This window comes from Notothenia rossii (assembly GCF_949606895.1).
Source record: "Notothenia rossii genome assembly, chromosome: 3".
NCBI lineage: Eukaryota > Metazoa > Chordata > Actinopteri > Perciformes > Nototheniidae > Notothenia > Notothenia rossii.
This window is the reverse complement of record NC_136901.1, coordinates 41,797,282-41,811,267: the sequence shown is the minus strand read 5'-3', so window position 1 is coordinate 41,811,267 and position 13,986 is coordinate 41,797,282. Positions and strand designations below refer to the sequence as shown.

General features: G+C 40.9%; 2 protein-coding genes across 2 annotated transcripts in view; one reads left to right on the top strand and one right to left on the bottom strand.

The window, feature by feature from the left end:
• LOC307032489 (FHF complex subunit HOOK-interacting protein 1A-like) overlaps nt 1-8,749 on the bottom strand; it is a 100,146-nt gene extending 91,397 nt beyond the window's left edge. Inside the window, exon 1 of the mRNA XM_079670479.1 lies at nt 3,166-8,749. The gene's annotated coding sequence lies outside the window, so the exon portion shown is untranslated. The remainder of the gene's footprint in view (nt 1-3,165) is intronic.
• Nucleotides 1-13,362, top strand: part of LOC307032488 (complement C3-like) — a 76,183-nt gene extending 62,821 nt beyond the window's left edge. The window contains exon 42 of the mRNA XM_079670467.1: nt 13,000-13,362. Coding sequence (XP_079526593.1) covers nt 13,000-13,361 — 362 coding nt within the window. The 3' untranslated portion in view covers nt 13,362. The remainder of the gene's footprint in view (nt 1-12,999) is intronic.
• The last annotated feature ends 624 nt before the right edge of the window (nt 13,363-13,986 follow it).

Genomic DNA, 13,986 nt, shown 5'->3' with positions numbered 1-13,986 from the left:
AGTGTGATGCCTCTGTAATTGGCACACACCCTCTGATCCCCCTTTTTGAAAAGGGGAACCACCACCCCGGTCTGCCACTCCTTCGGTACTGTTTCCGACTTCCACGCAACGTTGATGAGACGTGTCAACCATGACAGTCCCTCAACACCCAGAGCCTTCAGCATTTCTGGGCGGATCTCATCCACCCCCGGGGCTTTGCCACTGTGAAGTTGTTTGATGACCTCAGTGACTTCCCCCCGGGAGATTGGTGTCGATCCCCCGTCATACTCCAGCTCTGCCTCTAACATAGAGGGCGGAGTTGTCGAGTTCAGGAGTTCCTCAAAGTGCTCCTTCCAACGCCCTAACACTCCATCAGTTGAGGTAAACAACGTCCCATCCTTACTGTACACAGCTTGGATGGTTCCCTGCTTCCCCCTCCTGAGGTGTCGGACAGTTTTCCAGAACAACTTTGGTGCCGCCCGAAAGTCTTTTTCCATGTCTTCTCCGAACTTCTCCCACACCCGCTGCTTTGCCTCGGCAACGGCTGAGGCTGCTGCCCTTCGGGCCTGTCGGTACCTTGCAACTGCCTCGGGAGTCCCCCGGGATAACAAATCCCTGAAGGCCTCCTTCTTCAGTCGGACGGCTTCCCTGACCACCGGTGTCCACCAGGAGGTTCGAGGGTTACCGCCCCTTGAGGCACCTAGGACCTTGAGACCACAGCTCCCCGCCGCGGCTTCGGCAATAGAGGCTTTGAACACCGACCACTCAGGTTCAATGTCCCCAACCTCCACAGGAATGCCCGAAAAAAAAAATATATATATATATATATAATGTATACATTTTTTACCAATGTTGTTCAGCTGCCTGATTATGGAAAAATAAATGATTATTGCAAAACTTAACTTAACTTAAATAATAATCACTATTATGGGTCCATAAAACATTTATTCAGCACTTTTGAATGCATACAGTACATTAATTCCAAGTCAAGTGCATTTTCTTTTCTCTGTAGGATACCTACAACAAAGTGCATTCAGAACAAAGCCAAGGTGTTTTAAAACTGCATAAACATCTAGGCCAGTAGGCCTACAACAAAATAGTGTAAATAAAGACTGTAACAGCCAGGCCTTCAACAACAACAAATGCACCTATAAGTGCATTCATACAAATGTGCAAACTGGATAAACCCACATGAATGCAACTATTTACAAATGAAATTACAATTGAATTTCAAGAATCTGTAAATAAGGCTGTCTGTCCTCATAAGCAAAGTAGTAAACATTGTATAAAGATACATAAAGTGAAAACTGGATACAAAATCCACAATCAATTACAAATTAAATTACAATTTCAAGAATCTGCAAATAAGGTGGTCTGTCCTCATGAGCAATGTAAACAACATTGTATCATTTAGATAGAATTTAGTACAATATATCGAACACTGTGCTGCTGTCATTTCCCCCTAATGATAACCTGAGATGGTGAATCATAACTCACAATGAAAATTGTTCAGGAAAGTGGGTATAGAGTAGACATGTAGAACTAGATAAGCTTATGATAAGCCAGCGTTGTCTACTTATTAAGGAAAAGTGGGAGGTTCTTTTTAATGAACAGTAGCTTCTCTGCTTTATCAGCCATAAGTCTGTTCCTCTTCTCATCAAGCACATGAGAGGCAGCGCTGAACAGTCTCTCGCTGTCAATGCTTGTGATTTGATCTTACTCCGCATATTTGTCCGGGTGTTTTGATTTCAAGTGGTGGAGTAATCCTGAAGTGGTGAAAGTCTTTGCAGTTACACCCCCTCGAGAAATGTCAGCTGAACACGTTTTACAAATCGCAATCCGCGCCTCTTTTTGTGATATTTTTAAATATCTCCAAGCGGCAGACATGTTGGCTGTGAGCCAGCCGCGAGCATGGTCGCGCGCCGTGCTTGTCGCCGCGTTTTGATTACGTCATCACAACAACAAGTTAGCTTACCAACGTAACCCTGTTCTCTGACATTCGGTGATATTTTTTCGGTGCTAGAACCCTTTCGGCCGAAAGCCGAAAGGGCCTTTTTAACCATTTTCGGCCGATCATTTTCGGCGGCCGAATATTCGGTGCATCCCTACTAGAAAGCAAACATTCCTGGTTCCCCTGGGCCCATCCTCCCTCTCCTCCGGACGGGGGAAACAGGGCGGGGGCCCGGTGTCAACCCGACATATGAGTTACGACTGGAGCTCACGGTGTGAGTCCTGCCGGGGATTAGAACACGCAAACGCGGCTCTCACTCCCCAGGTTTCGTGCACTCATTGTGTCCGTCTCCCTCTGGCCCACAGACAGTGGAGAGCGGACGCTCTCGCTGCTGCGGCCGAGGATGATTGGCTAATCCAGGAGTCTTACTCTGTGGACCAAGCCCTTTATTTATTGGATCTGAGTGGTGGGCAGCAGTCAGGCGACCCCTTCCCCTCCATTCACGGATCACCATGTGGTTCCCCCACCCTGTCTCCCTCTCCTCCAACATCAGTACCAAGCAAGAGAGTTTTTTCTACAGCAGGGGATATTGGAAACGCCCAAATATCCAAGCTTCTACCTGGAAAGGTGGACATGCTCATATTCCTAAAAGATAACCTTGATGATGCTGAGTGAGTGAGTGAGTTAGAGTTGAGTTACTTGAAAAACTAAAGTGAAACTTGATTTATTCTATGGCGGGGTCTGATCATTATATTGTTGACACTTTAAAATACTACGATCCTACTAAAATGCTGTACCAATCAGATTTATTATTTAACCTGTCAAGCCAGAAAGACCCCGGTACTGGGGCCCTCCAACAACATCTTGCAGGAAACAGTGTCTGAGGGCATGTTCATTTAATAAACTATGAATTTTTTATATCCATGTAACGGAAAGAAACTCATCTAACTGATCATTTAAAAATGTTTTTCAAAAAAAAAACACACTGCTAACGCTGAGCCTCTGAATTAGCAACGAGCGAAAAATGCTAACAGATGACTGCACCGAAATTCACTCACAAAACCTTATTATTGATCTTTGCTGCACATCTCAACCCATCGTTTCACATCATGAGGGGACACAGAATCGAGGGGTACCCTCATTATCACTCAATTATACAAACTCTCGGAGATAATAACAAGAACACACATCAAAACATATGGAGCTAGGTAGCTAGAAACGCTTACATGGCTCACCTCTGTTGTAGTCTGGTCAAAAGTGGTCTTCAATGGCATTAAAACGATCAAAACGATGCTAAAATTAATCCATAGGTTAATCCAATGTGTCTGTGTCACTTTTAATGATTTCTGATAATCCATGAGCAATAAATCTGCTTTTCGGTTTTCAGATGTCAGACCGGGCCCGGCGCCACGAGGGGGCAAAAGGGGGCATTGCCCCCTCAGTTGTATTATTTGCCCCCTCACTTTGAGCATCATTCATCCATCAAAAAGTACAATAAATGTCAAAATTATTAAATAACTTTAAATAATTTTTTTCCACAATACACGTTACTACGTTTAGATCAGATATGTGGGCAGGCAGTCAAGCAACGTGTAAAAAAGCCTCAACCCCAAGTGAGCTAGTCTTAATGTTAGCGTGTGTGTTTAGCTGTTTGTAGTTAGCGTATTTCTTCTTCTTCTACTACTACTTCTTCTTCTTCTTCTTCTTCTTTTGTCTTTATTGGCGAATCGCTTCCCCTTGGAGCATATATCGCCACCTACTGTTGATTTATTAAATGTTCATATTAAATCCTTGTCCTCAGACCAGTGTTTTTGAGGAACTTGAAGATCAGCTTGTTTGCTTAATTTCTTGATTTACTTTCGTATATTGACTTGAAATCCATGTTGTTTGACATCAACAAAAAATAAGACAAACAACTACAGATAGCAACACACGTGATGGTTACTTGTTATTATTTAGGGCTGTATGGATCAGGTTTTTGCCAAAGCGAGCCCTTTTACTAGAATAATAATATGTTATGTATTATATCAACCATATTGGTACAATGAGCGACATCTCGTGACAGATTTTGGAACATTGATTTGATTTTTCTCATGGCAGTTAGACTCTAGAGACAAACTAGGGGACTTTATTTTTATTTTGAATCTGTGTCTGTCCATTTGGTGTAGTATTTGTTCCAATATTACATTTGGTTTATATATTAGTCACTTTCTTATGAAATGCCAGGTTTTAGGCCTTGATTTGAACATTCAATCCTGAAAATAAAAAATCAATCAATCAATCAATGTTTATTTATATAGCCCAATATCACAAATGTTACATTTGTCTCAGTGGACTTCACAGTTTGTACAGAATATCAGTATGACAATACGACACCCTCTGTCCTTAGACCCTCACATCGTACAAGGAAAAACTTCCAGAGAAAACCCACAGTTTAAAGGGGAACATGGGAGAAACCTCAGGGAGAGCAACAGAGGAGGGATCCCTCTCCCAGGACGGACAGACGTGCAATAGATGCCGTGTGTAAATTGAAAAGATAATACATTTGCAACATAGGTAGTCCAAATGTTTGGAAATGCATGTGCGTATAATAGGAAGATGAATCCACGAGTATATCCATCCAGGACTTATGATCCAGGACCACAGCCACGACTCAAGATCCAGGACTCGCAATCCATGACACAGGACCGCAGGATCATCCATGACTCCGGATCCCGGCGTATATAGACACCAAAAAGAAAGAAATTTGGGGAAGCTGGGTTAATCGGAACATGAGAGTACACAGGTATAGACAGAGAGAAGGAAGAAGTAAGATGTCCCCCGACAAACTAAGCCTATATCAGCAAAACTAGGGGCTGAATCTAATCAGCCCTAACTATAAGCTTTATCAAAAAGGAAGGTCTTAAGCGCACTCTTAAAAACGGATAGGGTGTCTGCCGTCCGAACACAAACTGGAAGTTGATTCCACAAAAGTGGAGCTTGATAAGAAAAGGCTCTGGCTCCCATTGTACTTTTAGAGACTCTAGGAACAACCAACAACCCTGCATTCTTGGAACGCAATGCCCTAGTAGGACAATAGGGTATAATGAGTTCTTTAAGGTAAGATGACGCCTGCCCATTAAGGGCTTTGTAGGCGAGAAGAAGAATTTTAAATGATATCCTGTGTTCTATAGGGAGCCAGTGTAAGGCAGCCAGAACAGGAGTAATGTGGTCCCTTTTCCTAACTGGTTAGTACACGAGCTGCAGCATTTTGAATCAGCTGAAGCGACTTGACTGACTTCTTGGTACACCCTGATAATAAGGAGTTACAATAATCCAGCCTTGAAGTAACAAATACATGGACTAGTTTCTCTGCATCTTTTTGAGGCAAGATATGCCTGATTTTTGCAATGTTACGTAGATGGAAGTAGGCGGTCCTTGAAATTGATTTTATGTGGGTGTTAAAGGATAAATCCTGATCAAATATAACACCAAGATTCCTTACAGTCTCACTGGAGGCCAAATTAATGCCATCCATAGTTAATATATCTTTAGATAATTTGTTTCGTAGATTCTTTGGGCCAAGTACAATAACTTCAGTTTTGGTCGTGTTTAACATCAAAAAATGTAAGGTCATCCACGTTTTTAAGTCCTTGAGGCAGTCTTGAATTTTATTTAGATGATTAATTTCATCAGGCTTGATTGATAAATATAGTTGAGTATCATCCGCATAACAATGAAAGTTTACAGAATGATTCCTTATAATATTGCCTAACGGAAGCATATATAGTGTGAACAAAATAGGTCCAAGCACTGAGCCCTGTGGCACTCCATGGCTAACTTTGGTTTGCATGGAAGATTCATCGTTGACACGTACAAACTGAGAGCGTTCAGATAGATAAGACCTAAACCAGCCTAAAGCAGTTCCCTGTATGCCAACTAAGTGCTCTAGTCTTTGCAATAGGATGTCATGGTCGATAGTATCAAATGCAGCACTAAGATCGAGTAAGACAAGAATAGAGACAAGTTCCTTGTCTGAGGCTATTAGAATGTCATTTGTGACTTTAACCAGAGCTGTCTCTGTGCTATGTTGTGTTCTAAAGCCAGACTGAAAATCTTCAAATAAATCATAGTTTTTTAAGTAATCACACAGCTGTTTTGCGACTGCTTTCTCAAGAATTTTTGAGGAACGGAAGATTAGAAATAGGTCTATAGTTGGCTAAAACCTGTTTCCGGGAGCTGTTGATAACACTATACTGGTCAAAGGCAAGAGGTCATTGATTTTGTTTCTAAGAGTAACAATTTTATCGTTAAAAAAGAGTGATATGGGAATAGAAGGCTCAGTCGAGCTGTGGCTCTCTGTCAGCCTGGCTACAGTGCTGAAAAGAAATCTTGCATTATTCTTATTCTCATCTATTAATGAAGAGTAGTATGCTGCTCTCGCTTTACGCAGTGCTTTCTTATATTCATTGAGAGTAATATGCCAAATTAAACGAGATTCTTCAAGTTTAGTGGAACGCCATATCCTTTCAAGTTGTCTCGACTTTTGCTTTATTTTGCGGGTTTCGGCATTATACCATGGAGCTAATCTATGTTGTTTTATTTTCTTCTTTTTCAAAGGAGCAACAGAGTCTAATTTTATTCGCAGCGCATCTGTAGCACTATCAACAACATGATCAATTTGGGGTGGTGTACATTTTGTATAAGTTTCCTCCCCTACATGCAGATATGCTATCGAGTTAAGTATTGGTGGAATCTCTTCCTTAAATTTGGCTATAGCACTAACAGGTAGGTTTCTGCTGCAGGAGCTTTTGGCTAACCAACCAGATTAATGTTTATTTAATCCTGACTTGACTAGAGGTAAGTAAATCTGTATAGGAAGATGAGTTAAGGGATAGAGGAGAAAAGGTTATGGTATAATTACAGAGCCTGTCCATTTATAAATTGAGGAAATCAATGTTAGTCTGTTAAACAAAGTTCGGCCATCTAATAATGTACTATCTAATATTAAAGATCAGAGGAAAAGAACAGAACAACAGAGGTAAATCCAGAATAACAAATAAAGAAGCAAAGAGATTCTAGAGCAGTGAGAAGGAAAAAAGCTTGGTGTGTAAATTCATTACATTGCCAGTATTTTTCGTTGTTGTGAAAAAAAAATCGCCCCCTCGGATTTTTTAACAGCCCCCTCAGTCATTTCATCCTGGAGCCGGGCCTGTGTCAGACCTATAGACAGCTTCACTCTGGAGCAAAACTGCGTGCGCGAAGCCCCCACCTTTTTGTTTTACCATGTGTGTGTGTGGGGAGATTCCCCTTCGATTCTATTGGCTCTAACGGTCAGAAAGAGATGTCAATCACCAAAATCGACCAATGGGTTCCAGAGAAACGGTAAAACCCCCATTTCCACCCAAATCACCTCAGAGGTGGAGTTGTTTTTGCTAAACCTCTCTAAAAAGGTAAAATGTCACTTGTTTTGCATCAATCTTGATACAGGGTGCTTATTATATGTTTTACTTTGGATTCATAAAGCTTTTAGTCTACCTTACCATCATCCAAGGGTAGTTTTCACTGTAAGTAAAAAAAACATTTTGGACGGACACTATAATTTACAGTTTTGTACTATGTTCAATCTGAATTTTCTTTAAAATAAAAAACATCTATATTGATTCTGACTTTTCTACATCCAACTCACAGGTTTATCATTACTTTGAGAAAAAAGGTTATTAATTTAACCCTTTTAGAAGGGAAGATATGATCATTTGTTCTGGGAATGTCCTTTTCGAGCCTAAGACCTGAAAAGCAGGCTAATTTTAAATGTTGGACTTAAATGCATCAATCTGGTGCACTTTGAGGGGGAAATAAAGAGACTACACTCATATGAAACAGAACTGCATACATTTAAATAATCATAAAATCATAAGTACATGGCCATAACCAATAACATACCATATCCAATATGAAAAAACATTGAAACTTGTTTATTTATTTGTTTTTGGTTCATTTATAGTTGTGAGTAGTGCTGTGTACCTGGACTCACATTCAGGTTCAGGTCCGGACTCAAGTCCAGAGGTTCAGGTTCAGGTCCGGACTTATAAGTCCGGACTTGTGTCAAGTTGTGTGAGTAACTAAAGTGAACTTATTGTGAGCTAATTAACAATTGAAAATAAACTCATAATCAACTCAAATTCAAACTCGTCAGGTTTATTGTGTCCCCTTCCAACTTGTGTCTACACCATGTCTTTTCTAGAACTCTACATGTGTTACTAACTACACAACACAACTACATACATAGTGATGTACATACAAGACTCAATATGCAAGAGTACAAATCTATGTGTTCTTGTTCAAGAACAACAGCATATTGACATTGTCTGGGTGAAGTGTTGCTCTTTCGGCAGACACTATATCACCATACATACAAAGGAGTTAGCTTAGCTACACTACCATATATGGCAACCAGTATCCCACGCTGTCAGTGTCCACTATGTCTAAGCCAGCTTCCCTTGACGTCACACAGATCTCGCGAGTAGTTGCGATATCTTGCGAGACTTCGTGAGTTCAGTAATGGCCGCCATATCAGAAGCCAAAACAATGTTTTTCGTCTTTTCTCAGCGCAAATTTCTCGATCTATGGAAGGTTTTAGATGGTTTAGAACACAAAGGAGAATATACGTAAGTACCGGTTCCTGACGTTCCGGTTTTAACCGGACTTGAACCGAAACTTTTTACAAGTCCAGTACCGGTTTGGCGTACCGGTACGCAGCACTAGTTGTGAGTGTGTCCGGGCTCCTGAACCAGCCTCTCCTGTCTCCCTCATCTCCCCCTGCTCCTCTTTGAGGCAGCAGTAAAAACTAGTTTTAGCTCTCAACAAGTTTTAAAAGTTTATCTTACCTTTTTTCACCTAGTTAACATTTTTTTTATTATTATTCATGCATATTTTACTAATCACTCCCTCTTCAAATGGAAATATGTGTTTACATACATGGTGACCAAACATTTGAGACCCACAGAGAGAGACTTGCATTCACACCTAATAGTCCGTTTTCTGGTGCGCACCAGACGACAGTTTGTTACATTGTTTCATTTTTCAGAAGGTTCGGTTTGCGTTCACACGGGCAAAACTCAAACAGACTATACACTTTAAAAACAAGTCATGTGCTCGGAAATGCTGTTCAACCATTGGTCAGACATTAAGGGGGTAAAAACGCAAATCCCGGCAATTTCTACCGGAGCCTCACCATGGAGCATCGGCACTTTCGGCAGGTTATTCTCATGCTGCTGTTAATCTGGAGATCAACAGACACTAGCGGCCCGCGCATCTGATTATATAATCAGACAAGTAAGGGGTAATGTGCAGCGACGCGGTCATTATGGGGAAAAGAACACCGACAGGCTGATCAGGAGCCAGACGCGAAGCGGAGGGATCTAGATTTTTTATAACGTCCGACGTAATAATGTCCGTTAAAAACATTATAACTAAGGCTGTCAGTCGATTAAAATATTTAATCGCGATTAATCGCAAATTAATCGCACATTTTTTATCTGTTCTAAATGTTCCTTAGAGGGATATTTTTCAAGTTTTTACATATGAGTGGACACATGTGCTTTATACAAATGTTTGTTTATTATCATTTGAACAATGACAAATATTCTCATGAATATTAAACATAACATTCTCTGAATATTACAAATATTCGCCTCAATTCGTGTGTGTGTGTGTGTGTGTGTGTGTGTGTGTGTGTGTGTGTGTGTGTGTGTGTGTGTGTGTGTGTGTGTGTGTGTGTGTGTGTGTGTGTGTGTGTGTGTGTGTGTGTGTGTGTGTGTGTGTGTGTGTGTGTGTGTGTGTGTGTGTGTGTGTGAGTCGGCGCAGTTGTCGGCGAAATGCCGCTCCTCTGTTTTCGTAACTGTCAAAGCTGGAGACTGAAGTTCCCACTGTGGGTCAAAATAATGCGCTGTGACCCCGAGGTAACTGTCATTACCGAGTGAAGTCCAATAGTCTCCGGTGAGTCTTTCTTAAATCCTCCTCTACTTTCGCTTTTTGGACTTCATACAAGTTGTGTATTTTCGACACAGTGGTGGCTCTGGAAGGCAATTCATAAGTGCAGTCGTTGGATGCGACCCAAATTATATCACGCAGCCCCTCCTCGTCTACAATGTTAATTGGCCTGCAAGCTGTCGCCACCCATTTTGCGATCTTGTTAAAGGTTTGCTGCTCGTAGACGTGTCCGAGCATCTCCCCCGCACACTTTCAAGTGTGTTCTGCTGCAAGCGGGCGGCAGGAGCGGGGCTGTCGGCATCAGCAGTGTGCTTGGAATATATAGATGGTATTTTAAACTCAATGCGCTCTGAAACTATGGGGCGGCTGAGGACAAAAAATGCACATGCGTCAATCGCGTTAAAATAATTAGTGGCGTTAATTTTTTTTTGCGTTAATGCATTATTAACGCGTTAACTTGACAGCCCTAATTATAACACATATAATGAGACGTTCTGCAGTAAGGAGGGGCATTTCACAGACGACAGGTGTTCTTACTTTTATTTAGTTGACGGAACATTTTTACTTTACACGACACTGTTCAACACTCTTTAACTAAACAACCGCGGATGTCTTGAAAGACACTTTCGCTTGTGACACGTAAATACTACGCTTCCTATGTTTTGGTGAAGACAGCGTTCACACCAGCAATAAACCGCTCCAGGGTTCGCAAGCCAGTGCTCCAAGACCACCTATTTCAGCAGAATGGTTGTTTAGTTCACTTAAGAGGTCTCGGATTGTGTTCACACCGACCCAAATGAACCGCACCAAGCGGCTAAATGCACCAGGGTTCGATTCAACCGGACTATACAAGGCAGGTGTGAAGGCACCCTTAGACTCAGTTAACTATCTAAACACTCAAGAGTCCTTTACCTCACCTGAGCTGAGGTTATCCCGAGCTGTAGTTATCAGTCTCTCAGTCTGACAGGAGAGGACTCTCCTCCACCTTGTTGACAGCTCATTATATCCGTTAGCGCCGCTAGCTAGTACCAGATGCTAACAACAATAACACGTAACCGGTGCGCACGCTTTCTCTCTCGCTCGCTCGCGCCACACATACACACCCTCCCGAGCTTGAATGACACACAGAGACCAATCAAGGGCATTAGTGTATGATTTGTATGAAAGTGGCCATGTCACTCATCATGTAGTCACCCTCTGTGAGGCAGAGTCAGACCCACATTTCTGCAGCGTTGCGTTCACAATACATAAACAAAATATTTCTTCTGGCAATGTGTGGGGAATACCGCAAAAATGAACAATAGGTTTATTGATATATTTTTGAATCAATAGTCATGAACTTTTTCTTTGGACAAAACAGACTCTCCATTAGCAAATGTTTACTCTGTGTTAACGTTATTTTGGTGTGTAAAAGTGAGATTACATGTGTAGATGATTCAATTGATCATTTATTCGTCCCACAACAGAAACATTTACAGTGGCTATAGACATAGCCGTGGGAACATGTTTCAAATGGGGGGTGCTGTGGGGATGACACCAGGGCCGGTTTTGACCAATTTGCTGCCCTAAAGGCAAGATTTTAGCTGGCAATGAAAAACCTCTACAAAAGCTACAAACAGAGAAACATATTGACATGGTGGACAGCTTATATAAAAAGGCTTCAAATGTATACTATTTAGTATTGCATGAACATTGAACATGTTTTAATTGGGGGGTGGAATTCACATCCTCTACGGGGGTCCGGGGGTGCCCCCCCGGGAAGATTGTTTTTAACATTTTAAAGTAAAATGCTTCAATCTGGTGCACTTTGAGCACCCAATTACTAGAGACTGATCTAGGGGATACAACTCTAAACACCCATATGAAAAAGATCGGTTTGCCTTTTAATAATCAAATAAGTATGTGAACATAACCGATAACCTACCATAGCCAATAATAAATAAATGTAGGCTAACTTGTTTTATTTTTGTGGTTCATTTATATCTTATTTTATCAGTTAACATTTATTTATTTATGCATATTTTTAAATCTCTCCAGTTTTAAACAATATTTTTGGTTTACTGTCCTATAGTATACATTGGAATGATTTCAAACCTGTTTTTATTTATCCTAATAATTATAAGCGAGTGCCTTGGAAATATTTGTTTACATAAATTGTGATCAAAACGTTTGAGACCCACTGAGATAACTTAGACTAAAGTGAAATATCTAAACACTCAAGAGTCCTTTACCTCACTGAACCTCTCAGTCTAACAGGACAGAACTCTCCCTCCACATTATTGAAGAAAGAGCTTCTTATATCCGTTAGCGCAGCAGAAGCTAACAACATTCCCCGCCGGTACAGGTGCACCCCCTCTCTCTATCTATCTATCTCTCTCTCACGCTGGCTGTGAGCTGCGGGCGCCTGATAAGCCAACATCCCCCACTTTCATCACTTACAGCGCCCATCGTACGGGGCAAATGGAAAATGTAACCGGGGTGAAAAGGGTTTTATCTTTACTTAATTATGAATGTTGTTACGTCAAGGCTGAAAATTCATTTTTTTTTTTTTATTATATTTGTATTTAATCTTGTGGAAGTGCAGATCCCCTGTCCTCCACCAGGGGGTGCTGCAGCACCCTCAGCACCCCTACTTCCCACGGCCCTGGCTATAGACATGTTGTTGCCATCGATTATTGTTCTGTACAGATGAGGTTGTCATAGATGTATTTATATGTGTGCCTGTGATTATTTTTATCATACTGTTCTGTACAGATGAGACTTTGTCATAGATGTATTTATATGTGTGTCTGTGACTATTTTACCATCCTGTACAGATGAGACTTTGTAATCAGATGTATGTATATGTGTGTCTGTGATTTTATACTGAATATAAAGTAACTGGAAATACCTGTGTGAGAGAGAGAGAGAGAGAGAGAGAGAGAGAGAGAGAGAGAGAGAGAGAGAGAGAGAGAGAGAGCGAGAGAGACTCCTGTCCAACCTCCCAAACTTTCTTTTTATGTGTGCATTGTTATTTGTGCTTGAGCAACATTTTACTTGAACTTTATTTCAATGAAATTAGTTGTAATTATTGTCCTACATTTTAATTTGTTTTACAGAGATGTTTCACAGCTGCCTGGGCCTAGTGGCCCACAGGCGGCGTTTATCCAGCAGCAAGAACATCCATCTGTGGCTGCCACCAGGTCAACATACACCTCAGCACAAAGGCTCCACCACAGCCATCACCATCAACCCAGCCAGCAAGGAGGTCTCATGGAGGTCTCGTATAGCACTTGTACCCCCCACCTACACAGTAGCCCATGCACCATCACCCCCATCTTCACAGCAGCCAGACCCTGTGTCTTGGAAGACAGACAAAGACATTGACACTGTCTTGACATTTATAATGAATAGTTGGTTGAAAGTTCTGATGTTAAATATTGTATATAGTGAGATTTTCCAGTTTCTTATATTTATATAAATAGTTGGTTGAAAAAAACAAATTTATAATAAATTGTTGGTTGAAAAAAAACGTTTGAATGCTCAATTTGTATTTGTACACATCACATGAATCTTGGAATGTAATATGAAGTCATTATTCAGTCCTAATGTATCTCAGTCCCTGCTGTGGTGAAAGTAGAGTGATAAACACCTGTTTACTCAAACTTCAAATTGAATGTTTTTCATTTTAGACATGAATTACACATTTATATACAGTGCAATTCAAATATTTCACTACTTGTGTGATCCTAAGACTTTGGTAACCAAATCTAAAATACCAAAACACAAAAAGTAAATTTGTGTTTTCACATGAGTTTTGAAGATTTTCCGAAAATCGGATGTCAAATGTTAAGCTTTAGAGATACTTATCTCATCACACAGTGCTCTAAGGTGAGTAATTCGCATTTGTAGCAAGACCAGAGATGGTCCTGAACATTTTCATATGCAACACATGGGGGGCCATGTTATAAGAAGTACATTTAAAAGGTGATCTAAAAATCGAGAAAATACCCTTAGACTCAGAGGGTTAAGCACGGCCAAAATTGAAGTTATTGTACTCGGCCCAAAGACTCTACGAAACAAACTATCTAAAGATATATTAACTA